The sequence below is a fragment of the Pseudonaja textilis genome, chromosome 1, assembly GCF_049901715.1.
Source record: "Pseudonaja textilis isolate UNSWEBS1 chromosome 1, rPseTex1.2, whole genome shotgun sequence".
Taxonomy (NCBI): Eukaryota; Metazoa; Chordata; class Lepidosauria; order Squamata; family Elapidae; genus Pseudonaja; species Pseudonaja textilis.
The window spans coordinates 23,168,062-23,192,497 of record NC_141990.1 but is presented as its reverse complement, the minus strand read 5'-3'; the positions used below and the strand labels follow the sequence as shown (position 1 = coordinate 23,192,497).

General features: G+C 41.3%; 2 protein-coding genes across 5 annotated transcripts; one reads left to right on the top strand and one right to left on the bottom strand.

Annotated features, from left to right (window-relative positions):
* Positions 1-8: 8 nt before the first annotated feature.
* ZNF512 (zinc finger protein 512) lies at positions 9-12,573 on the bottom strand. 3 transcript variants are annotated; one of them, XM_026708430.2, is made up of 14 exons: positions 12,218-12,573; positions 9,989-10,107; positions 8,897-8,989; positions 8,588-8,677; positions 6,355-6,479; positions 5,462-5,548; positions 4,964-5,062; positions 4,574-4,741; positions 4,033-4,227; positions 2,847-2,948; positions 2,380-2,442; positions 1,840-1,938; positions 1,337-1,656; positions 9-274 (listed from the first exon to the last, which is right to left on the bottom strand). In XM_026708430.2, the coding sequence occupies exons 2-13, from the start codon at positions 10,038-10,040 to the stop codon at positions 1,369-1,371; spliced, it is 1,461 nt and encodes a 486-aa protein (XP_026564215.1). In that variant the 5' UTR covers positions 10,041-10,107; positions 12,218-12,573; the 3' UTR covers positions 9-274; positions 1,337-1,368. The 3 variants fall into 3 exon arrangements, with proteins under 3 accessions (XP_026564215.1, XP_026564216.1, XP_087784784.1); XM_026708431.2 differs by having other exon boundaries at positions 12,009-12,338; XM_087928658.1 differs by lacking the exon at positions 9-274 and having other exon boundaries at positions 1,336-1,656; positions 12,218-12,376.
* GPN1 (GPN-loop GTPase 1) lies at positions 12,570-24,436 on the top strand. 2 transcript variants are annotated; one of them, XM_087928665.1, is made up of 15 exons: positions 12,570-12,584; positions 13,111-13,257; positions 13,369-13,462; positions 14,449-14,488; positions 14,692-14,758; positions 15,225-15,262; positions 16,248-16,326; positions 16,422-16,516; positions 17,010-17,055; positions 18,897-19,043; positions 19,250-19,332; positions 20,439-20,478; positions 21,803-21,896; positions 22,996-23,115; positions 24,041-24,436. In XM_087928665.1, exons 2-15 carry the CDS (start codon positions 13,159-13,161, stop codon positions 24,124-24,126), a joined length of 1,128 nt encoding a protein of 375 aa, XP_087784791.1. In that variant the 5' UTR covers positions 12,570-12,584; positions 13,111-13,158; the 3' UTR covers positions 24,127-24,436. The 2 variants fall into 2 exon arrangements, with proteins under 2 accessions (XP_087784791.1, XP_026564217.1); XM_026708432.2 differs by lacking the exon at positions 12,570-12,584 and having other exon boundaries at positions 13,090-13,257.

Sequence of the window (24,436 nt, the reverse complement as noted above, 5' to 3'; positions counted from 1 at the left end):
CACACAACTGGAGTGATTAGTAATTTTATTTTCTATGTGGTATAATATTTCATAAGCATATGTTGCAACTTAATCCTATGCAAGCATTTGGCTCAGTATGTAACAGTATATAACAGATCTTGTTTTACTGCAACTAGACTGGAACAGTGGAATTTCAGGAAAGTCTTCTTACTCATGTTGTTGACCAGTTCTCCTCCCAGGCACTCTACTCTCTATCTTCACTGAACTTGCAAGAGGTGAATTCAAGCCAAGAATTTCTTCTCTTTCCAGTTTCCTGTGATTAAGAAACATGTCTTTCTTATTTCCAAGTGACAAAGCTATAACTGCAGTCACTTTATGGCCGTTTAAAAAGAAAATGTGGACTGTTTGCCATGGAAAAAAACATCTTATATCTAAATATAAATGTATATCTGTTTCTTAGGGAAGATGGAAAATCCCCCCTCTCCTTTCCAAGATGGCTCTCTTTCTAGCATTTGGAATTGCAGATGGTGAAACATTTCAAAGGAAAAAAAGCCTCAAATAGTTGAAGTCAGGATTTGGGGAGCAATTTGAGATCAATTGACTCCCAAGTGCTCTCCACGGAGGCGCTCGGTGCAGGTGCCTCCAAAGGCGGGAAGGACGGGCTGGCAGGTGCTAACCTCGGTCGTTCTCCCCGTATCGGGCTAAGGGTGGTGGCTGTTTCTGCTGTGAGCGGCTCGGACCTGCTGCTGCTGCTCCACAGCCGTCTGCCTGGCCTTTCTTTGAGGTGGAAGAGCTAGCTGGGCTGAAGGGACCGGCACGTCAGAGGCGTGCAGTGTAGGGAGGTCGGGGAGGAACCGAAGAGGCCCCGGGAGATTCGCTTCCCCATGTGGGGTTGGGCTGCCCTCTCGGGCAGGGGAGGCTTTGTTGTAGTAGGGTGTTGTTGTTAAAATAATTCACTTTACCTTTGAAGGCAAAGGGAAGGCGGTGACGGGAGCGCCTGAAGCCAAGTGTCTCCTCAGGGCTCCAGTTGCAGGGAGGAGCCCTGACTGGCCGCACGTGGCTGCGCCGCGGTAGCAAGGGAGAAGGGAAAGCAACGGTGGCCCGAACCCAAAGGTCTCCCGAACATCCAAGCTGTCGCCGCCCGCCCACCCACCCGAGGATGCAAGGGGGGGGGAATTAAGTCACCCCCAAAAAGACGGCCTAGCCGTTTTTGGGGGGTCAAAAAAAAAAAATAAGGCCTGGCCTTATTATGTGAGAAACACGGTAGTAGTTGGATTTTACTCCTCAAACCAATCCCCTCTCTCCTCTCTCTTCCTCCCCCCGCCCAAGTTTTGCTAAGTACATGCTCCCTAAGTATAAGATACTCCTGCTGTACCTGTCCTGCAATGCAGAAATTCCTGCAAGAGGCTATTTCTTCACCCTTCTGTGACTGAATTTCAAAGGGAGAGAATCCTCTTCTTCCAGGCTCCTAGTTTCACAGTCTGCCATCTTAGAATGGCTGACTTTGACCCCCTGTCGTTGGTTCTGATCTGGTCCTAGCCTTGGTGACTTCTTTGCAGTGGCGTTCCGCAGCTTCTTCTTACGGCTCCGACTGGAGACGTGCTTCTTGCGTTGCCTTTTCTGCTCAGCCTCCTTTTGCTGCAGCTTTACCAGTTTTTCAAAGCTCTTGGTGGGGTTTGTGTTATCAAACCAGTCCTGAGGGGAAGAGGCACAATACAAATGCTGGGCACACACACTGATGACCTTGACTCTCAGTACAGGAAAAAGTTTGAACCCTTGTCCCTCTCCCACCTGTGAAGAATAGGCAGGAAAAAGGCCTAAAACCATGGAGTGTGGGAAAGCACACACAGGTCCATGCTTTCGAGGCCAACTCCTCACCTCAGAATGCACAGTGTTTATATGGTATTTGACCCCACTCTCAGACACAAACTCCTTCTCACAAATCAAACACTTGTACTTCCCAGCCACAAACTCGCCCTGTAATTAAGGAAAGACAAAATCATTAGCATTCCTAGCAATGACAGTGAACAATAAGGAAAAGAAGTGAGAATAAGCAACAGTTTTTATTCTGGGGAATTTTGTACTATGGTGGCTTCCCTCTGGATCATGCTGAAGACATCTAAAACATCATAATCCTTTTCTTATTCATGGAAAAATCAGAGTGAAATGGTCTGGAGGAAAAACAAAATGTTCTTTCTGTCTTCACAGGTAATATTTTTCACAAACTAAGTGAGGGAGCCAAACGGATATCACTTAAAGGGGGCAAAGTCTTACATACAAATTATACATCTTTTGGAGATGATAGATCTGGCAGAAAATACGTTGGCATTGACTGAATGCCTAGTTTCCCTTGCTTCCTAGGACTTTTCTTGGCAACAACTGAGAAGGCCTCCATACAGCTTATCAACTGATACATACCAGGGTGCAATTGCCCAGATGGGCCTTAAGACCAGAGATGCTGCCGTAGACACACTCACAACCCTTGAGAGAAATAAAACAGAAATAAGGTCACTATGTAAAGGTTGAGTGACTTAGGCTGATAACTATGAGGAAAAAGGATTTCATAAAAGCTATAACAACTATTCATCAGTTGGTATGTGTTTGGGAAAGAGGCTTTCCTTTGTGCCTGTAGAGGACATGACAGAAAGACAGACAGATATAAAAGGTTCACAGATCTGCAGATTATGGCAACAAACTCCAAGGAGTACTTCACAGATGTTTTATATATTGAGCCAGTTTGGAAATAGGATGAAACTGTTCCATTGAAGCAGTTAATCAGGATCACATTTCTAATGAAATTGCGATGGGGAAAAGAACTAGTTTTAACTGCAAACCATACTCCCTGCTCACCAAATTCAATCTTACCTGGCAGGGGCTATAGTTACCTGGTTGGGGCAATGGACCCGTCTATAGGTCTTTATTTCTGACCTCCACTTGCACAGAACCTCCTGGCTCACAGCAGGCATCCCTGGTCGAGTATATTTGAGCTGAGACAGGAGAACAGAACAAAAGCAAAAAACTAGAGTTCAGGAACTGGCACTGTCTTCTCTATAAATTCTTTTTAAATGAAGCTGCCCTTTCTACCTACTGTGTTTGAACCAATCATCCTTTTTTAAAGAGCTTTGATGTCAGGCAAGATCAATGCCTAATCAAGCTCACCTATATTCAGGCAGATGACTCTCAATTTGCCAGCAACTATACATATTAGAGTTAGAAAAATCTAACATAAAGGACAGAGACTGTTAGCAAGGCTAAAGCCAACTGGAATGGGTTATTGGTTACATGTCAAGGAGGGCCAACTTGTAAAAGGATTCTGGGTAGTTTACAATTCTAAAAAAATACATTTCAAAAAATCATGAACACCCAGACAAAATCACACTAAGAACTTCCAATTTCCTGTACAAGAGGGGCAAACACCTGGTCACCAAAGTCTTGGAAATGATACACAAAGTCCTTCTAAGGACAAATTCTAATCATAAACATCATCCCTAATAGTCTTGCATGTCCCACAGAAAAAATGGAAAATTACATCAAGTCATAGAAGAACTGCTTTTGTACATATAATTTAAAAGAAAGCATGGTTGCACTAACTCTGTGTTGATTTAATAAACCTTCCAGATGCTTCTATTTAGTTCAGGTCTACTTCCTAAGGATCATATAGTGCCTCTTTGCTTCACTCCATGTATGCAACATTCCAAGGAGGGTGTAAATAAATCAGTTTGGATACCCAGTTATGAACAGAGATTTGGGATTATTTGTAATCTCAAAAACAGGGCAAATTATACCTCAAGAACTGCAAATGTCCCTCTCATCCTGGAATGGCTCAATCACTGTCCGAAGGAATAAGGAGAGGCAATTCTTCCCAGAACTTTATATACAGTCATAGCCAGTAATAGAACTGTTGCCATGGATGCTTCACTGATCTGAAGTCACAAAACTGAAATAAAACTATGTGCCCCAAGCACCAATTTGCTCCTCTCAAACAGTTAGAACTTTTACTTCTGGTATTTCATTTCTTAGCTACACAGACCTTGGACATTTCCCTCTTTACAGAACATGCACATCTTGTACCTTCCGATCATCAGGAACAAGATCCTGCAAGACTTTCCTCTTTGGCCACTCTTTTACAAGTTCTTCATTAGCCAATTCATGCAGGTAGTAGGCAGCCACCTTAGCCGACTTCCTCTGGATTCTGCCTATGCTGCTTGATTCCATGCTTGAGTCCTTCAGAGGAGTTGTCCTGCTGTCTTCATGGAGAAATGACACCTGACAGGAAAAATGATAATGTTTTTATGATAACTGTTTTTTCAGTCACTGCCTGTTTACACTATTCAAAGACCTGGGAGGAGAGTCGAACAATAAGAACTGATTCTTATTATAGAATCAGAAATACTATGACACAACAGAATTTCTGAATATTGTTGTGGGCCTCAGCTTTTTCTTCCTCGTGCAACAATTAATCTTGTGCCCTAGTGAGTGCTTTTTCAAAAAGAAAATGACTTGAAATCCCTGTGATGGCTCGTGAAGGCGAAGAAGTCAAGAGACAGGCTAAAAGGGTGCTTTATCTGTTCCCCCAGCCATTCTCCCCCGATTCACTACCCAAAGAACTCACAGGTCCATGCTCAGATTTCAAGTGGTAAACAAGGCCTGCCTTGGACCGATATGCTTTATTGCAGTGGTGGCATTTTAAGGCCATCTTCTCCAGTTCGGCAGCTGCTTTTCCACATTTCTGTGTGTGGTAGAGATACCCCATTATGCTGGTGAAGCTGCCTGTACATCCCTGTAGAAGCAGGCAGAGAAAAAGAGTGGTCAGTTCCTGAGACCCGAGAAAGAAAAAATAGATGCATTATTTCTTCCCTACCTATGGTCAGAAATCCAGAAGACAAGTCTAATCCACTGGCCCACCACTCCCCATGAACAGGCAACCATATTCTTCTTGGGACTTGGGAAAGTCCACTTGAGCTGCAAAGATGTCCCTCAGCCTTAAGTAGCTGAAGCTCACCTCTCTTGTGCACTTGAGCTTCCCCATGCGTTTCAGGACTCTCCGCAAACACTCTCGCTCACTCTGCTTATCCAACTGGCTGGCTTCCTTCCTAATTGGCTGCATAAAAGCAGAGAAGAGAAAGACTAACCCAAGGCTATTATTTACAGCAAATCAAAGCAAGTTTACCTTACAAAGAAAAAACAAGACAGGCAACAGAAGTTTAAAATCCTGCAAGTCAGTCACAGGAGGACCTTGGATATCAGTCCATTCTCCCAACTGGGCTATATGACAATTTTCTGACTTTTCAGTGCTGCTGAGGCATGGGGCCTGACAGGGGCTTCTGAACAAAGCACTGAGCTATTATTTTAGCAATGCAGCAAGTTGTTGCAGAGGGGTCACATCCAATTTCCAAGTGCTAGGTAGCCTAAATGTTCAAGCTGACCATCCTGGAAGCCCCAAGATCCTTCCTAGACAAGACTTTTTATAGATATATAGATTATATACTTTGCACCATACCAGACTGTTGTGATCTGCCATGATGTGATACTTCATTCCTGCAAGAGAGCGCAGCTGTTTCCCACAGTGCTGACATGTGAACATCTCCTAGGAATAGAAAGTGTTAAGACAGCCGAGAGTTTAGGCTGCAATGGTTATGCGCTACCCTAGCTCTCCCTCCATTCAATGGTACTGAATGATGGTGTCCACTCTTAGCATTATAGAATATCCTCATTCTAAACAATTTAGGGGAGTTTCACCTAAGACATCTTTCTTGCACACATGTATACATTTCAAAATACGGATTTCAAACTAAACTAAAAGGCAAATACAACTTAATAAAGAAACAGTACACAAAGGGGGGAAAATCCCGGTATTAGATTTGCATTGTTGAATCTGAACTAATGATGTCTTACCAGGGAATATTCATTCAATATAAATATTGAATAAATAAAATTTCACTTTGGAGAACCAAATTTAAAATAAAGTTGAAATCTAATATCTTTAGACAAGTTTGTCATGCTAGCGCACTTTTTACATTGTGCAGTTATGGTAAAAAGAATATTATTGAAATTGGAAATAAGCAATTAAAATGATCAACTTTTGGATCTCTTCCGCATGAATACATAATTTGGCATTTTTTAGTTTGATAAAAAAGATCAATAAAGAGGGAGGGGCACAACAGAAATTCATATAAATTAGAATTCTAATGTATTATCTCATTCTGACCATATGACTGTATATAAGCCAGTGTGCACTAAGCAGAACTTCAAAAGACAAAGGAAACATGGTTTGGGATGTGTTAGGGAAATAACTGTCTGATCACCCAGATTAAAGATGAAATGTTGGAATAGCTGGCCCTTCTTTGGATGTCCTAACAGAATATACAGGGACTGCATTTCCCATCTCCTCACCTGGTGGCAATTTGCCATATGCTTTTTCAATCCTTCCACCGTCTTCCTCACTACACATCTGCAGATTGGGCAAGTGACACGGCCCTTGTCCAGAATCTCCAAGTACCACTGCTCTTCTAAGCTTCCTGCCAGAGCACAGGATGGTGATGATTCAACATTTTAATCTTCTCTGTAGGTAACCCAAGTGGGCTTTCCTTTTGAAGAGCGACAAGGTCAGAACAGAACCACCAAAATGGCAGGGTTAAAGCACCTCCAGCACAATAAAAATGGTGTGTGTATGGGGGGGAGCACTTTAGTTTAAAGAAGTGGCAAGTAAAGAGGGGGATATGGATACAAAATCAGGCATGGTGCTGTAGACTGGGAGATTGAGGACGGGCAAAGGAAGCATATATTCATGATGTTTGAATGGGCTACTTCCTGGATTAGAGGCAGAGGGCTCCTACATTCCAGCCACTGTAGAGGAACAAAGTTCATATCCTGCTTACGGAAGCAGAGCCAATGAATTTTGGATGATCTCGGAAGTGGTCTAAATCAAACCTTAATGAATACAGGATCCAACTTATAGCATTCTTAATAGACAGCCATTTTTTTGCCAAATAATTTCCAGCAAGACAACCCAGTATCTCCCAATGTGTTCCTCTATCAAACAAGAATTTGGTAAATCATTACTGGACTCGATATGTCTTTTGTCTAAGTCGGCTATAAGGTGCTTAGAAGTGAGGCTATTCTCTCAGAAAGATTTGGGCTGCAATTTGCTATGCAGAGAAATAAGTTCTAATGAACATCAGAGGAGATTTGTATTGGCTCCATTTGCCTCTAGAGCAGGGGTGTCAAACTCAAGGCCCGCGGGTTGGATCCGGCCTCAGGGTGCTTAGATCTGGCCTATGGGCCCACCCTGGAAATAGTGAAGGACCGGCCCACGGTGCCTTTGCCAGTGAATACGGAGCTTGGGAGGGCTGTGTGCAGCCCACTCGAGCTTTGTTTTCGGCTGCGACGGCCTCTGCAACCCTCTGTCAGCAAAAACGGAGCTCGGGAGGGTCGCACTTTTGCTGGCAGAGCCCCACAGGTGCCCCCAACACGAGTTAGGTTGAGCTGGCCCTATTCCCCCGCTGCCCCCTCACCAGCCCCCCTCCCAGGTAAAACACAAGCCTGATGCAGCCCTCAATGAAAGCAAGTTTGGCTCTCCTGCTCTAGGGCATCTTTTTTTCCAAAATAAAATTGCTTTGCAATTATCTGCAAAAATAGGTTTGCCTGAAAATGTCCCAAAGCTGCTTTTTTTTTTTTTTTGGAATGGCAACTGGACTTCCTTGCTTTTTCTTGAAGATGTTTCACTTCTCCTGGAAGCTTCTTCAGTTCTAACTGGGAAAGGAAGGATTTATACTCTTTTCAGTCAGCCAGTTGTTAACACTTGAGAATCACTGAAACCTCTTGGGACTCAATCTGTGTTCCCAGAGTGCTTGAATCAGAGTGCAAACAAGTATGGAACCATCTTGGGACCGCTGAAAGGACTGCACTGTAAACAAGAGATTTTGTTTCCCTAATGTGCAAGTCTGTACATGCCTCACTGCATTACACTGCATATACAACACTGCGCTGGGTGTTTTGTCTTTGGAGTGGACAACCTCTTTTCTTCCAGCAAAAGGAAAACAGAACAAAAACATATCACTGAAGCACTCCAAGGTACAGCTATCCCAACTGGGCCTTTGTCAAATCCACAAAAAGATCCAGTAGGAGCACTTTCACTGCAGACAAAGAAGAGAAGCAACTTTGTCATTTCATTCCATGGAAGGAGCATCATAAATCTTTCCTTTCCCACCAGTTAGCTAGAACTGAAGAAGCTTCTCGGAGGAGAAATGAAATGTCTTCAAGAAAACTCAGGAAAGTCCAGTTGCTGTTTGAAAAAAGCTCCTTTGGGACAACCATGACTTGGATGACTGAGAATCTCCATAGACCTTTCCTGAAAAACACTAGGTAGGATTCTCTTCTTATAGCTTTATGTAGGTATCTCTAGTATTGCATTTATATAGATACTATCACTCTTTGGCAGTATACGTATCCTTTTTTGGCTGCACATGTAAAATTGCCAAGTCTCCTTTTCCAATTCTACTGCAAAATGGAAAGCTGTATAAGCCTTTTCCAATGCTGTTGTCCTAAACTGCGATAGCTCTTACTTGTTATTTCTACAATACTCATATATTCTTTCTAGAATTTTATATGGGATTCTGCATCTTACCTGCTGCATATGTTGATGGTTCTGACTTTCTAGAGCACTTTTTGGACTTTGGACTAGCACTAGGTTGTTTTCCCACTGACTGTCTTTTTCCTGGGAGAAAGACAAGCAATTGTGAGATTTTTCATTTACACCTGAGGAAAAACTCACCTAAATACTGAAGATCCTCAAATTGGCATTAGGGAAAGATAGAAGAAAAAGCAAAACAAACAAACACAGACTGGATCAACTGAGAATCCATCAAAGGAAACAAATATATGTGGTCTCCTAATCTATGCCAAACAGAAAATTGGGAACACCACTCTAACTCACCAGAAATTTTTTGCTTCTTTTTGGGAAGTTGTTTGTAGTCTTCTTCATCATCTTGTTCCATCTTATGCTTTGCCTTGGAGTGGGAATCTCCAGCTTGGGAGAGATACCACGTTAGCTTTTTTAAGTTTATAGATTTAAAAAAGCAAATACGGGTTCAAGACATATGCAACTGTAGCCTAAATGATTTTGTGTATGTGTGCCTTCAAGTCAATGTTGACCTTTGGTGACTTCTTGGACTAGTCCCTATAGCTTCCTTGGCAATATTTTTAGAAGTGTCTTGTCACTTCCTCCTTTGCTACAGCTGAGAGAAAGTGACTAGCCCCAAATCACCTAGGTGGCATCGTGGGTATAGAATTTACAGAGCTAACCCTAACTTTACCATTATAGTAAACCAACTGTCCTAATAAAAACATCAATCAAATAATATCTACTTTTTGTAGTTGTTTACTCAGTCTCTCTTAAAAAGATTGAATTTAACATGAAATAAGACTAATTACGAAGTGGCTTTGCAAAATGCCAAGAAGAAACAATATTATCTGAGCTCATGACTTCAAGTTGGGTCAATTACTTAGCCAGCTAAAGTATCCATTGCTGCAGTTACATTGTAAATAAAACTTTAGGCATAGATCATATTTTCTGCTTCCTTTTATAATCAGACTCTGACATATAATTAAAGCTTAAAATTACTAAATTAAAAAGAAGCAGTTATAGAATATGTCATTTGCACTCAAAGAGAAAGGATGCTATACACCATCTATTTCTACAAGGGACGAATATGATTTTAACAAATCATTAGAAACTTGCAACTCTCTAATCAAGACAGAGCAGGAAAATTTTGATATATTCCAAATAGAGAAGTTTCTTTCTAATTCTAAAGGAGAGACACCAAATATATTTGTTATAATATTATTATTCATTCACTTATGGTTCTAATTTACCACCAGATTACTCCAATGGTTTACAATACATCCAATAAAAACATAACACTAAAAACATAACATATAACTAGTACCTGTTATATATAAATAAAACCTATAAGCTTCATTATGCTCACACTATTAAGTTTTGTTTATCTTCAAAACTCATCCATACCTTTCTTCTCCTCTTCCATAATAGCCTTGACAGAAGGCTTCATCCCTTTCATCTCAAATCAGTACCTGGCCCATGAATGACTTCATTATGTCCAAGACCTGACCCTCTACTTGCTGGCTCTGAGAAGAAGAGAAAGCATCACTATTCATATAGTACCTCATCAAGCCACACATAAATCTGGCAGGTGCGATTTGCACATGCTAAGCTTCATCACTTTTAATATTGGTCTGCTTTTTTGAGTTCTGCTGAGTATGGAACTAAACCCATGTGATCCACTTGTGGTTCAATTTATCATGCAAGCTCAGAAAATGGTTTAATTCAATAACTAGTAAAACATTGCAGCCAAATGTCAAAATAACTTCAGGTGATAATCAGTATGTTTGTTATTAGAAAGAGCATATAAGCAAAAATTATAAGAGAAGTTGAGTTCACAAGTCCGTTACTTCCTTGGTGACTTCAAAAAATCCTTTGCATCGCATTCCCCCCACCCCCAATGAAGCAACTGATTTCAAACTAAGTAGCACCTTGAACTGGAGCTAAAGTTAAATAAATGCAGTTTTCTTCAGAACTGATACATACTGTAATCCTTGAAATGAGAGAGGTCTTTTAACACAGAGTCCCATCCCCTATTCAACAGATATAAATCATCTGGTTACATGTAGATCTTAACCTTAATATTTAACGTATTTTTTTAACAATGTATTTTACTGGCAATTTTGGAAGGGCGTGGAATTTGAGCTTTGGTAGCCATGATTGGTTTCGTTAACTAAGTTTTTTCTAAATTTTTACTGTACAAAGGCATGTAATTATTGGTTATCTTAAGTTTTAATTATTTTTCAACTGGCTACAAAAGGCAAACTATGAAAGTTATCATTATGAACAGAGGAAGGTAGACTCAGTCTTCAATCCTTCCAAAATCAGTAAAATGAGCTCCCAGATTGTTGGGGGGCAATATGCTGGCTCTGTAAACCGTAGAGAGAGCTATAAAGCAGTATATAAGTCTAAGTGCTATTGCTATATTGCTAATATAAAATGAAAGCATTCCTAACAGACAGCTATCCAGCCTCCACCTGAACACATCCAATGATTACTCCATTTATTTTGTGCCAGTGTTTCTCAACCTTGGCAGCTTGAAGATGGGTGTATTTCAACTCCCAGAATCCCCCTGCCAGGCTAGCTGGTGAGTCCACCCACCTTCTGGGAGTTGAAGTCTACCCACCTTAAAGGTGCTGAGGTGAGAAACACTGTTCTATGCACATTACCTAAAATTTTGAGAGAAATTTTAAATTTGTGATAGAAGAACCACTTTGATGGACTGGATAATGCATCAGGATGGAAATGGGGAGACCATGAATTTTAATTCCGCTTTTAGGCGCAAAGCCACCTGGAGTAACCTTGGGACAGTCACACTCTCTGAGCCCTAGGAAAGAAACACAGGTAGTCCTCGACTTACAAACGCAATTGTGCCCCAAAATTATGTTGCCAAGTGAGATATTTGTTAGGGTTAGGGTGAGTTTTGCCCCCATTTTACGACCTTTCTTGCCATACTTGTTAAGTGAATCACTGCAGTTCATAAGTTAGCAACTCACTTGTTAAGTGAACCTGGCTTCCCCCTTACAAAAGGTGATCCCATGACTCCGGGACTGCAACTGCAACCGTTGTAAATATGAACCAGGTGCCAAGCCTCTGAATTTTGATGACATGATCGATCTGCAAAAGTCGGAACTGTGACAAACGGTCATCAATCCCGTTTTCCAGTGGCACTTTTGAACGGCCACTAAACGAACGGTTGTAAGCCGAGGACGACCTGTAAGCGCAAACCACTTCCGGAAAAACCTTCCCACACACACACACACACACGCGCGCACACACAAACTGCAGGCGGAGCCTTAGGAATCAAAACCGACCCGAAGGCACAAAATAACGCAGCGTAAATAATACATTTATAGACCCCAAAGCTGCCGAAACCCAACAGCAGGCTAATAATTGAGTTAACTAAGTAAATAGGCGGGAAACGTACCGACGCCCTCAGTCCCTAACCGAAGAGGGGAAAACACCGCGGAAACCGACGGTTCCTCCCAGGGCAGAACGAATGGGCGGCCGGCTTAAACGACGCAATCTTCCTTCGCTCCCAAAGGGCCACGAGCCTCGCTCTCTCCAACGGACCCCCTCGCTGTAGGCAACGGCGGAGCTCCGACCGCCTTCCCAGCAGCCGGCCGTATGACTCACCTTTGCGACAGGTTGCTTCCCTTGCGCGGCGATCCGGCGCGGGATCCCGAGATCAAGGAAGCGGGACCTTCGCTCGAGGAGCCACGCAAAAGGAGGCGGTCCTTTAAACAGCACCCAGCCCGACCGGGTTCCTCCCCTTCGAGCCTCAGAGGAAGCGGAAAGGCGAGAGGCGATTGTTTCCCCTTCCTGGTTGCCTAGGTGACGCAAAGTTTCACTTACGCAGGGCACGCCGCCGAGAACATCCTTTCTGTTCCGCCGCGGCCTTTTCTTTAGACTGGGGACTCTTACGATTAGAAACCCCCTCCGTGACGATGGCGCATTATAATCGCCCACTCTAGCTATCGCCGCTCTATGTCGGAAAGGATTGGTGGGTCAAAGTTCATCAGGAGCACTGTGCGGGGGTGGGGAAACGATGGCCCTTTAATGGCTTGTGGACTTCAACTCCCAGAATTCCTGATCCGCAGGCTAGCTCAGGAATTCTGGGAGTTGAAGTTCCACGAGTCGATAATAGGGCCATCGTTCCCCCGTCCTTGTGCTGTAAACAGAGGAAAGGCGGAACGGCTGTTATCGCCTGTCAGGGAAAAAGGAGGCGTAGCAAGACTCGAGCCGGTGCCATGACTCGAGCCGGTCCGGGTGGCATCTTTGAAAAGGTTCTCTAAGGGACGGTACAGGGTATAAGAACAATATGACGGGATTGTTGTTCGGCAGCCTAATTTTTCGAGAGGAGAAGCCCGTTCAGTGAAAGGTGTTGAGGAAAACTATTCGAATAGTTCCCATGCTCCACCAATGGAGGCGATGTCTATGGAGTCGTTCTTTTCCAATTTCTCTCTCTCTTTTGGCATCTCTATGGTCAAAAGCTTGGCTTCCTTTTTTTTTTTTTTTTTTTTTTTGAGCAAGAGAAAGCCCCGGAAGTCAAAGAAAGCGGATGAGACGGCGGCAAAATGGCAGCTGCCGGTGGGGCAGCGAGTTCTGCATCCGGAGCCCCAATATGCGTCCTGGTGCTGGGAATGGCTGGCTCTGGCAAGACGGCCCTGGTGCAGGTGCGGGGCGGAGCGGGAAGGGGATCGACCGGGGGGAAGGAGGCTCTTAAGAGGGCTGCTTGGTCCCCTTGCTGGCTTCTTTTGAGCTGACCTACGGTTTGTTTTCCATAGAGACTGATTGCCTCCCTGCATAGTAAGAATTCTCCTCCGTATGTCATCAATCTGGATCCCGCAGTTTACGAGCTGCCTTTCCAGGCCAATATCGGTGAGCACCTACGGTGGTTGTCTACGTACTTTGCCAGAGTTATTTTCTTCAGAAAAATATGAGAGTATTTATTAGGGTTTTTTGCTATAAAGCACAAACATGTAAATCTTTGGTTCAGGGTGAAATTTAGGGACTGCAGATGTCCAAGCAACTGCACTGTGTGTGTAAGCTGCCACACGTTTAGCCCATATGGCCACCTATGTGGAGATGGTGGCTCCTTCACCTTCCCCCAATTGTAGGTGCCATAGATCCAGTAGAGAGTGTCCCACACAAGGATGCTATTATTCCAAGTACCTTCACTATTGCCAACTGAATGAGGTTGCTGTAAGTGTAAGATGTGAGAAGGTGAATAGATTTCCTTATGATTGCAGAGCACAGTTGAAGTGGCTCAGGATTTGCAGGCTTGTTCTGTATATAACAAAGGAATAAATGGTAGATTTTATTCTATTTTAAGGAATTGATTACATTGAACTGGATCACAATAATATGAATTGATGACGACTTCATCTATAGTCTAATGTTAATTTTAAATCTTTGTTGAAAGTTGCTTAGGATGGATTGGAAATCTGTATGTTTAGATTATGATTTCCACATTTACTTGATGTGAAATTACCCAGAGCAAGGGTGTCAGGCTGGCGGCCCATAGGCCAGATACGTCACACGCAGGCCATGCCCACTGCAGCTCTGCAAAGGCAAAAAATGTTGCGATATGCCACATGACGCGATCAAGTTTGACACCCATGACCTAGGGAGTCTTAAGGAAACATTAGAGCTGCACTTAAGATGATGAACAAGTGTTGAGAAAGTAGGAAAAATTGGGGAGGGTGTTAAATTTAAAAGTAAATTATGTTCTGTTAATTCAAGCAGAACAGTAAAGCAACAATAAGATATGTTATATAAGATAACAATAAGATATGTTCCTTCTAAATTTGTTTTAAAATTAGGCTTCGTATAATTTCCATCCTGTTTTCCTTTTTTTTTAAAAGATATCCGGGACACAGTGAATTACAAAGAAGTCATGAAGCAGTATCCTTGCCTTATTTGGCTATTTCTTCAAAATGTAGCATTATCACTTTATTTATTTGTGTGTATATTGCTGTATGTGCATGTTGTTCCATTCATGTCTGACTCTATAGTATAGCTTTCTGTTGATCTCTTGTGGCATTGCGTTGGGGAATATGCTGACCCAATGAATTGGATTTCTTCAACTTTTCCTGACCTAGCTCCAGATATGCGCTGGGCCCAAACGGTGGCATTGTGACATCCCTCAATCTTTTTGCTACAAGATTTGACCAGGTACATGTTTGCTTAACTGATTTTGCTGGTATACAGTATACAATATCGGTAAGCTGATGAATATTCTTTTCTGAAAATTTCAGTATTCTGGGTTATATTTAGCAATAGCAAAGTTTTCCCATTGAGCTATACAGCACACACTATAAACAGTTTGATAACCCAAGGGATTGTGGGTTGTCTGGTCATTGCTGAAGTTTGGAGAAGTTAACTGCCAATGTTTCCATCCTTTCGAGGTCGGTAAAATGAGGACCCAAATTGTTAGGAGCATACTGACTCTCTAAACCACATAGAGAGGAGCTATAAAGCATTGTGAAGTGGTATATAAATCTAATTGCTATAGCTGCAAATTGAAGAATGTCACTACAGTAATTTTGTGATACTAAGAGCCCTTTGCTTTAGTAGCTCTTCTGCAAACTCCAGTTTTATTTCTGTATGCAAACTGTATTTTCTCTTTAATTTTTATCAGGTGATGAAGTTCATTGAAAAAAGACAGACTGCATCCCAGTGAGTCAATGATAAATCTGATGCTGGGAGGAAGGGGGTGGCCACTGGCAGGCCCCTTTTTAAGAAGGGACATATATGCATTCCTTATATTAAATAGACCTGCCTTACATAGGAAAAGTTGCCTTTTTTCCCCTTATAGATCTTGTTAACATTATCTTAGTTTTTAACCTGTGCAACTCACAAAACGATAAAATGACACAACAATAAATTAGAAGAAATAATCAGGTGATATTACTCAGAATCCTAGGTCTAAAATTAGAATTTAAAATACCTATTATGTCAAAAGCCTACTGGATGGGTATATCAAAGGGAGCCAGAGTTCTAAAACTAGGACATGGTGATTTAAAAAAATTGTGTTCAGCAGTATTTTAAAATGAGATTCAAATACTGGCAAAGCATGTGTCAAGTTGTCTTTGGAAAAGAAGTAGTCCAGCAGTCAATTGTGATGACTTAATAAGTGGTGGGGTTCTCCAACCTTTTTGGAAAGCTATGGATACATATGAAATTATGAAAATTATTGTATATTCAGTCACAAAATACTGAGTAGTCCCACATTTTTTTCCTCACACAGGTGAGGTAAACATTTGGTTGGGTTTTGTGTGTGTGTGTGTGTGTGATTTGGAATATTTTGAAATGAGTTTCAATTCCTAAATGAATAAAAAAAGATTTAAACAGGGCTGAAGTGGCAAATGGCATATTTTAGAAATATTCCTTTGAGCAACTAATTATGCCTTATCTCTCCTAAATCTCTTGAACTAAAATGGTCATTTACATTAATTTGATAAGGAAAATGGTTCACAAATTCATCCTTTGTTTTGAAAAGGAAATAATTAAACCTGGACTCAGCTCTTGTCTGTGTGGGTAGTGGCTCTGGCTTGAATTTCAGAAACAGAAACAAACAAGTACATACTGCTGTCTTTATGAAGACATAAATTGTTTTCTGTATATTCTGAGTGTGTGTGAGAACAAATCTTTTCTCTTGCAGGTATGTCCTAATAGATACACCTGGGCAGATTGAAGTGTTTACTTGGTCTGCCTCTGGCACTATCATCACAGAAGCCCTGGTTAGTGACTTCTATTCATCTGATGTTGGGAGTTAATTAAGGATGAGGGAAACACTCTTTGCTTTGTTAACAATAATCCTAATATGTCTATTTAGGCTTCCTCTTTCCCATCGGTAGTGGTTTATGTGATGGACACATCTCGCAGCACTAATCCTGTTACCTTCATGTCTAACATGCTGTATGCTTGCAGGTAGGAGGTACTTTCCCACTTTCCTTACAATTCCTCTTTGTGGGATAAAGATTTGGGTTTTTTAAAAAATTCTAATGTAGTTCTTGTTCTCACAGACTTTTATTTACATGTACCAATTGCTTTCCCAGCACAAACATTCACTGTATTTAATTGGTTTATATCTGGTTTCCTAAACAAAAATGTAAATCACCTTACAACAGGGTATGTTATAAATTTAAAAGCCAGGGAAAATTCAAGCATCTCCACCAGGAAAGCTGATTTCAAAGGGGTATGTGTGTGTTACTCAGAGTGTGTGCTGCCTCCAAAAGCTCCTACTTGTTCCTACTTTCCTTTGTCTTTTGCTGTGTATAATCTTTTATTTCATATCATTTTTCCTTTTTTGTTTATGTTTCTGTAGTTTTGAATGGTGTGCAAAATTCTTTTTCAGTAAAAGTATTAAAGCAACAATGCCTTAGGCCACCTTTTTATCTCTGATCATCCACTCTTTTTTCAGCATCCTATACAAAACGAAGCTCCCATTCATAGTGGTCATGAACAAGGTGAGTGGGGTGTTCCATAATCCACTACATGCTAGATATCAGTGAGACCATCTTTTAATATTAAATCAACACAGTCTGTCTGCCCTACCTTCTTGTTTCTCTCTCTTTTTTTTTAAGTGAAGGCTTCCTATTCAAACTCAACACCTGATGAGGATGTGGGGTTGTCTGTATAGTTTTCACAGCATAATAGATGTGCTATAGCCTTGTTCCACAATTGGGGGGGGGGAAATCTTCACTTCCATTTTAATTGTAGCTGTGGGATTTCCAGGTTGTCTCCCATTGAAATATTGACCAGATTAAGTCCTGTTTAACTTTTTTGGGATCAGCTAAATTCAGTTAAAATGCTGCCACTTGCTTTGGCTTTTCTGTTCAAAGAAGCAATAAAGAATGTAAGGATAAATTGTGATATCCAATTTATATTTAGGGTATGATATTATATTGTTGTTACTCACATTTTCTGCTATCTCCCAAGAAAAAAAAATAGTTTTGAAGAGAAATTACATAGTTAAAATGGCAAACAGTTCAGTAAATACAAAACGAGTTGGATGTCTTACACCATTGGGATCTCATCGATATTGAGTAATTGGGACAATCCCCTTGAGATTGTTTTGGACATCTTTATGAAATGTCAACAATATATAAATACCGTGAAAAGGCCAGATTCCAACATTTAGGGAACATTTGAGCAGGGACAGAAAATTAAGCTGTCAGTAACACAATGTTGCGTAAGAACATTTGAGGGACCATCACATCCCAGTGGGATTGGCCCACCACACCTGTGCTGGCAGTGAAGGCATGCTGCAGGCCCCATTGGCCAGGGTATTCCTGCAGGCAGGGTTTAGGAGAAGAGCCTTCTCTACCATTGCTCTTGCTCCCCTGGAGTGAGCTCCAGTCCTCCTGACCTTTCACAAGAGCTTAAAGACCTGGTTCTGCCAGTTGGCTTGGGGAGGGAGCTTCACATGGGGGAGTGGTTGACAGATTAAATACAAAGACCACCTCCCCCCCCCCCGCCCCGCTCATCCCACTTCCTTCCCATCTTTAGTTAGGGTTGAGTATATTTTTATAATATTTGGTTTGTATTGTGTATACATTTTATATAATTTTATCCTTTTACTATTGTAAACCACCAAGAGTTACCCTGTGGTAAGATGGGCAGCCAATGAATTTAATAATTTTTTTAAAAATATGAAATACTGTATTCAATCCATCCATCCATCTCATAAGGCATATTGAAGCTCTGAAAAAAAATGTTGAGAATGATGCTAAAATGATTGATCAAGTATCTGAAGAACCCAGGTTTAGATATAATTAGAGCCCTGAAAGTTTGCTGAGTCACTGACTTTATATTCCAATAAAATCTGCTGAGATTCTCAACCATTAATCTTAAGTGCTGTCCTTTGGGGCACAGAGGCAAAGTTTTCCGATGTCAATCCTTCCAGTGGTTTAATTTTGCTTCTCCTGATTGTGCTGAATAATCTTCCCAGTATCTTATTTATGTTCCTCAGAACGTGTTGTTTCCTTCTTAAAAGATAAAGTTTTGAATTGATCACAGTAGTTCATAGGTTGCCTATTGGGTTTTTGATAATACTGCTGTCTTTCATTTCCTATCATGGTTTTTCTGTGCAAATGAAATGAAGAGCCATCAGTCTGCTTTCCCTACCACTTCTAGAAAATCAGCAGTTATGATGAGGTCATTGATCCTTGTTCCTGGGCCTGTAGGTAAAAAGGTATAATGGATAAGATTCTGGCAAGACTTCTTTGGCAGGAGCTGTTTCTATATTCTATGTTTTGCTTAAATGTATATAAGTATACACCCTATCTATTTTTCTTTCTCAATTCAGACAGACATCATTGACCATAGCTTTGCACTTGAATGGATGCAGGACTTTGAAGCTTTTCAAGATGCCCTCAGTCAGGAAACCAGCTATGCCAGTAATTTAACTCGCTCTATGAGTCTTGTTTTAGATGAGTTCTACAACTCACTTCAGGTGGGTGCTCTCTTTTGCACTGCAAAGGGTGCAGTATATTTTGTCTGCAGGCTGGTTTGTTAAAAACGTTATTAAGTAATTACAGTTTTTGATGCTGAATGGAAAGAGATAGGTTGAAGTTAAGCAAGTCAAGTAAGATAGAGCTTTTATTCATTTAAGTCCACATTTCTAAAGCCATCCAATTTGTCAACAACTTTCTCTTGTAGGTGGTGGGTGTTTCCGCTGTACAGGGAACAGGGATGGATGAGTTTTTTGAACATTTATCCAAAGCTGTTGATGAATATGAAAGGTGAGTCTTCTTCAGGAAAGGAAGAAAAATAGCAAGAGTAACCTGACACGCTGTGCATTATCTCTGAGGAATATCTGAGTTTTGGGACATACTGAATTTGAATAAGATACTTTTTCAAAAGGCAATCAGATTTTCTTTGTTTTTCCTTGAAAGACATTTCACTTCTCACCCAAGAAGCTTCATTGGTTGTGGCAGGATGGTAAGGAGATGGAAGGATTAGTTCTGAAAAGATGGGGGCCGGGGGGAAAGGAAGGGTCATATTTCTTTGCAGTCATTTGGTCATTACCACTCTCTGAGAGCCATTGAGGCCACTTGGGATTTTATCTGTGCCCTTAGGTCACCTGAATCAGAGTGCAAATGGGAATTTGCACTCTGCAAACCTCAAACTGAATTTGAGGTTGCCTCGAAACTCTAGAAAGAGCCAGTTTGGTGTAGTGATTAAGGCATCAGGCTAGAAACTGGGAGATTGTGGAGTTCTAGTTCTATCTTAGGAACAGAGGCATCTGGATGACCTTGGGCCAGTCAAATTGTGTCAGCCCCAGGAAGGAAGCAATGGCAAACTATTTCCAAAAAAACTTGCCAAGAAAACTGTAGGGACAAGTCCAGGCAGTCACCAGAAGTCATACTGACTCAAAGGCACAAAAAGAAAGAAAGAAAGAGTTTAGGCAAATAATGCTTCCAATTATTTGTACTCTATGGATATACTAGGTTTCACAAAAATCTTCAGAAATCAATTATTTGCTGTTTGTGTTAGAGACTTCAACTGTTAACCAGTTCCATATCACATCTTTTGATGTACTGTACAGTAGGCAGAGTCAATGGGTATTCACGGGGCACCACAAAATAATTCATTCTTGGAGCAGATATTAGGCTTATAAGAAAAATTTCCTCTCTTTTTAGCATTAAATAAAACTGCAAGTACATACACTGATTAAGACTGATTACTTGTAACAGTGATGTCTGTTCAGGACTGCTGACCATGTGAGAAGAACCTTTTTATATGAAATGGTTTTTAATGGTTTGTAAAATGTCTAGAGTTGCCACCAGATGAGATGGGCAGCAGCATATACTTTAAACAAGTAAAGCCCCTTTTTTTCTTCTTCCAGAGAATATCGACCAGAATATGAGCGTCTAAGAAAGCAATTGGTAAGTACATGCATATACTTTGATGCTCTGGGCTGTATTGATATAAGCCCTCCCACCCCAATTGTGCTGCTGGATGTTGGAGAGCAATTGCCCCAGCTGGAAGGAGGGCTCAAGCGGGGAATTAGCTTGTATTTGCCATATAAACATAAGAGGTCTGAAACACACACACACACACATATCACTCAAACACCTTTGAGCTTTATCTGGTCTTTCCCAGACAAAAGCTGCCAGTCTGGGGAGATTCTGTATGATAGGAAAAGAACCACTGAGTAGCTAGTTTGAACTCTACATGGGTCTGGTTGTTCACATCTGACACTGGAGTTCTAAAAGGTCCCAAAGGTGCTTTTTTTTCAAGAGGCAACCTGACTTCCTGGTTTTTCTTTGAAGACGTTTCACTTCTCATCCAAGAAGCTTCTTCAGCTCCCATTGTCAGCAGCAACAATTCTGTCACCTACAACATTGCAAAACCATCTTATTAGCTCCTCTAGTTGGCAACACATCTTCAAAGAAAAACCAGGAAGTCCAGTTGCCCCTTGAAAAAGCCCCTTTGGGACAACCATGACCTGGAATGACTGAGAGTCTCCATATACAGCTCCAAAAGGCATTTCTTCAGCTGTAAATACTAATTCACCTATCAGACGATAAAAGAAATGGGGGGGGGGGGCAGGAAATCCTAGGACTGATGAAGAAATCAAAATCCCTGAGAGTATAGGCCCAGAAGCCTTTCTTTTTCCATTGTTAAGTGAATTCAAAGCAGTGATTTGGGTTAATGTACAATTATGTAAGAACCTAGATCTCTTTTCTATGAATAATAAAAAGATAACGGTAAGCAGTTATTTACTAATTCATGACATGTTGACATGACATGCCTGAACATACTAAACCACAATTTGCTTCAGGGTTGACACAGTTCTTCATTTAATGTAGATTTATTAAATAAACCTAATTAGCTAAGTTTGAACAATACTGTAAACCCAAAATCAAAGTAACATGCTTAATTGAAGTACGTGAGGTAAGTCTGTGTTTCTCGCTATTTCTCACTGGCAAGTCCCTAAGCTTTCCATACATCTTCCTTCTTACTCTTAGTCCTTAAGGCAGGGTTGGATTTCTGTTCATTTTTTGCCTCTTCTGAAAGGGGATGGGATATAATTACAACTTAAAGCATCCTCTGAGGGGCCAAGAGAATTTTAATTAAAATTAAGAAGCTTGGAGGTAATCTGAAAACTACATTCATGTCATATTACGTTCCAATGTGAGAGCAAATTGGGATACAAATGCATAGAGAAAAAAACGTGTTATTGGAATGCTCTCTCTTCATTTACAGGAAAGAGCTCAGAAGCAGCAGCAGGAAGAACAACTGAAAAGTTTACGGAGAGATATGGGGCCTGTTGCCATGGAGAACAGCCCAGCAGTTTCAGGTACAGGAGAATCTCCACAGAGACAGAGACTGTCCCTGGGAAGTATTTGTAAGCTTCAGCTGGTACAGAATACTGTGCTATGGGCAATTATGTGCACTCCTAGAACAGCATGTTATTACACTTCTACTATGTGAGCTGCGTTGGCTGCCAGTTTGCTTCCAGGTCCAATTCAAGGTGCCGCTTTTAAACTTTAAAGTCCTACATGGTATGGGATCAGGTTCTCTGAAGGACTGCATCTCCCTAGTTATATCAGCCCCTTCCCCCCAGCAGATCTGGCATGGTGTGGCTCCCATTAACTAAGGTCCCACTACATTTGGTCGGCCCCAAGAGATGTGCCATCTCTGCCATGGCGGCTGCCTAATAGAACATCCTTTCCCTCAAAATTAGATTAGCTCCATTTCTTTTGATAGGCCTCAAGACCTTGTTATGTTATTGGGCCTGGGGCTCCCAAGGTACAGGAGGCTTGCTGACATGGCTCAAATGCTGTGATGGGCATTTTTATCCCTCTCATCACCTAGGGTTTGTATCTTTTTTTTTTTTAATAATATTTATGAGCATGGATCCTTATATCGGTAATTTTTTACATTATTTTATTTTGCTGTGTGCTGTCCACTTTTGGTGAGATGGACACCTATGTAACTTTGATTAATAAACAAGCCAACAAACCATTGAGCAGTATTTAGAAGTATGTTCAGTTTCATAGCTGGCATCATTTTATCTGCTCCACTAAATATTTGAGGATATACAGTAATCGATATGGGAAATAGTTTGGTTTCACAGAGAAGCACAGAAGAAGAAAAAGAAGGGCTGCTGGTAGAATTTGTATGCACTGGCTTACTTTTGGCACTTACCTAGAGGATATGGCACCTCATCTGGCAAGGTATTATGCTATAGCTATAGGCCTAAGCAACTGTTGTTGCTTCCTTGCTAAATTTCTAAAAGCTGCCCAGAGCCCTCATTTAGGCATCACGTTTATACACCGTCTTCTGACCTTGTAGAGTTTGAAGAACTCCTGGCATGGAACTCCTAGACAAGGTGTTCATCCTCCTGCACGGGAAGAAATTGAAAAATTGCTTTTTGGTTTGATTTTGGTCCAAAGGTTCAGTGGCAGAATCTTCATTAGGCCCATCAGAACTGATTTTGACCCGAGGAACTTTGGATCCAGAAGAGGAGGAGGAAGAGGCCCAAGATAGTGATACTGATGACATTGATCATAAAGGTAATTAAAGCTCTGAAGGATTAGGAGGAATTAAAAATTGCAAGAGGCAAGCCAAGAGGGAGAGTGGCAACATTTTTCCATCAGTTGCGTTATATGGAGTTCCTAACAGTAATTAAAGCCCACTTATGGCATAGGTCCAGGATATCTGGGATTGGGATTAACCTGCCTCAAGGTCCTACTTTGTATCCCATTGGCTCCAGCTTTTTGGCTGGGGGAGTCCAGATGAAGAGCCTTTTCTGCTAGGGCCCTTGCCTTCTGGAATATTCTCCTATCCGAGGTGGGCTCCGTCTAAAAACTTGGCTCTGCTACTTGGCCTGGGCCCCCAACAGGGACCTACTATACTGGGAGCGGCTGATGGGATAGTGAAAATTCTCTGCCCCATGCTGCCCATCATCTTGGCTTTTAATTTTTAACTTTTAATTTTAATTCTTTTTTTTACACTTTTTAACTTTTATTGTAAGCTGCCCAGAGTTACTGCATTAGAAAGATGGGTAGCGTAGAAATTCAGTAAATAAAAACTCTGTTTTGTATTCATTGTACAATCCAGCAAAGGATTATGGTGATGCTGAATGTCTATATAGATTCTCAATCACCCAGGTCATGGTTGTCCCAAAGGTGCATTTTCAAGAAACAACTGGATTTTCTGGTTTTTCTTTGAAGACATTTCACTTCTCATCCAAGAGGCTTCTTCAGCTCTGACTGGATGGTGGAGAATAGGAATGGGATTCCCCACCATCCAGTCAGAGCTGAAGAAGCTTCTTGGATGAGAAGCGAAATGTCTTCAAAAAAACCTAGAAAGTCCAGTTCCCTCCTGAAAAAAACACCTTTGGGACATGGTGATGCTGATTTCTATGAGGGCCTTTTGGGTCCTAAGGCATTAGTGAGACTCACTTTGCTAACACATCTCGTCTGTTTTCTGCTATAGTGACCGAGGAAAGCCATGAAGAACCTGCCTTCCAAAACTTCTTGCAAGAAGCTAAGCTGCACTATTCGACCAGAAGCAACCAGTAGAAGAGAACAAGGACAGGTGCATGTTTGGACACAGAAACAGAAGAACCCAGAACATATGAAACAGTCCCAACTCTTTAGCATCTATGGCAGTCGTTCTGGTCCCCTTGACTCAAGGCCACCGAGTTCTTTCTATGGCAACTTTTTTCAGTGAGAGACTAAAGCAGAACTGGACGGTCATTTTCACAGATGACACATAATCACTTCTTGGCAAAAGAAATATGACTTTGAGCGATCTTGTCTCTGTTGTGAATTTTACCTATCATGTATGTTTCTGTTTTGTAAATTATTAGCAAATATCTATTCTGCTACA

Coding starts and splice junctions, on each gene's coding strand:
- ZNF512 (XM_026708430.2), bottom strand. CDS start 10,040: ATGAAAGGGATGAAGCCTTCTGTCAAGGCTATTATGGAAGAGGAGAAG. Junction 4,228..4,573: donor TGAAATCTGAGCATGGACCT/GTGAGTTCTTTG, acceptor TTTTCCTGTCAG/GTGTCATTTCTCCATGAAGA. Junction 1,657..1,839: donor TAAACACTGTGCATTCTGAG/GTGAGGAGTTGG, acceptor TCTTCCCCTCAG/GACTGGTTTGATAACACAAA.
- GPN1 (XM_087928665.1), top strand. CDS start 13,159: ATGGCAGCTGCCGGTGGGGCAGCGAGTTCTGCATCCGGAGCCCCAATA. Junction 16,327..16,421: donor CTATCATCACAGAAGCCCTG/GTTAGTGACTTC, acceptor ATGTCTATTTAG/GCTTCCTCTTTCCCATCGGT. Junction 21,897..22,995: donor GAACAGCCCAGCAGTTTCAG/GTACAGGAGAAT, acceptor TTTGGTCCAAAG/GTTCAGTGGCAGAATCTTCA.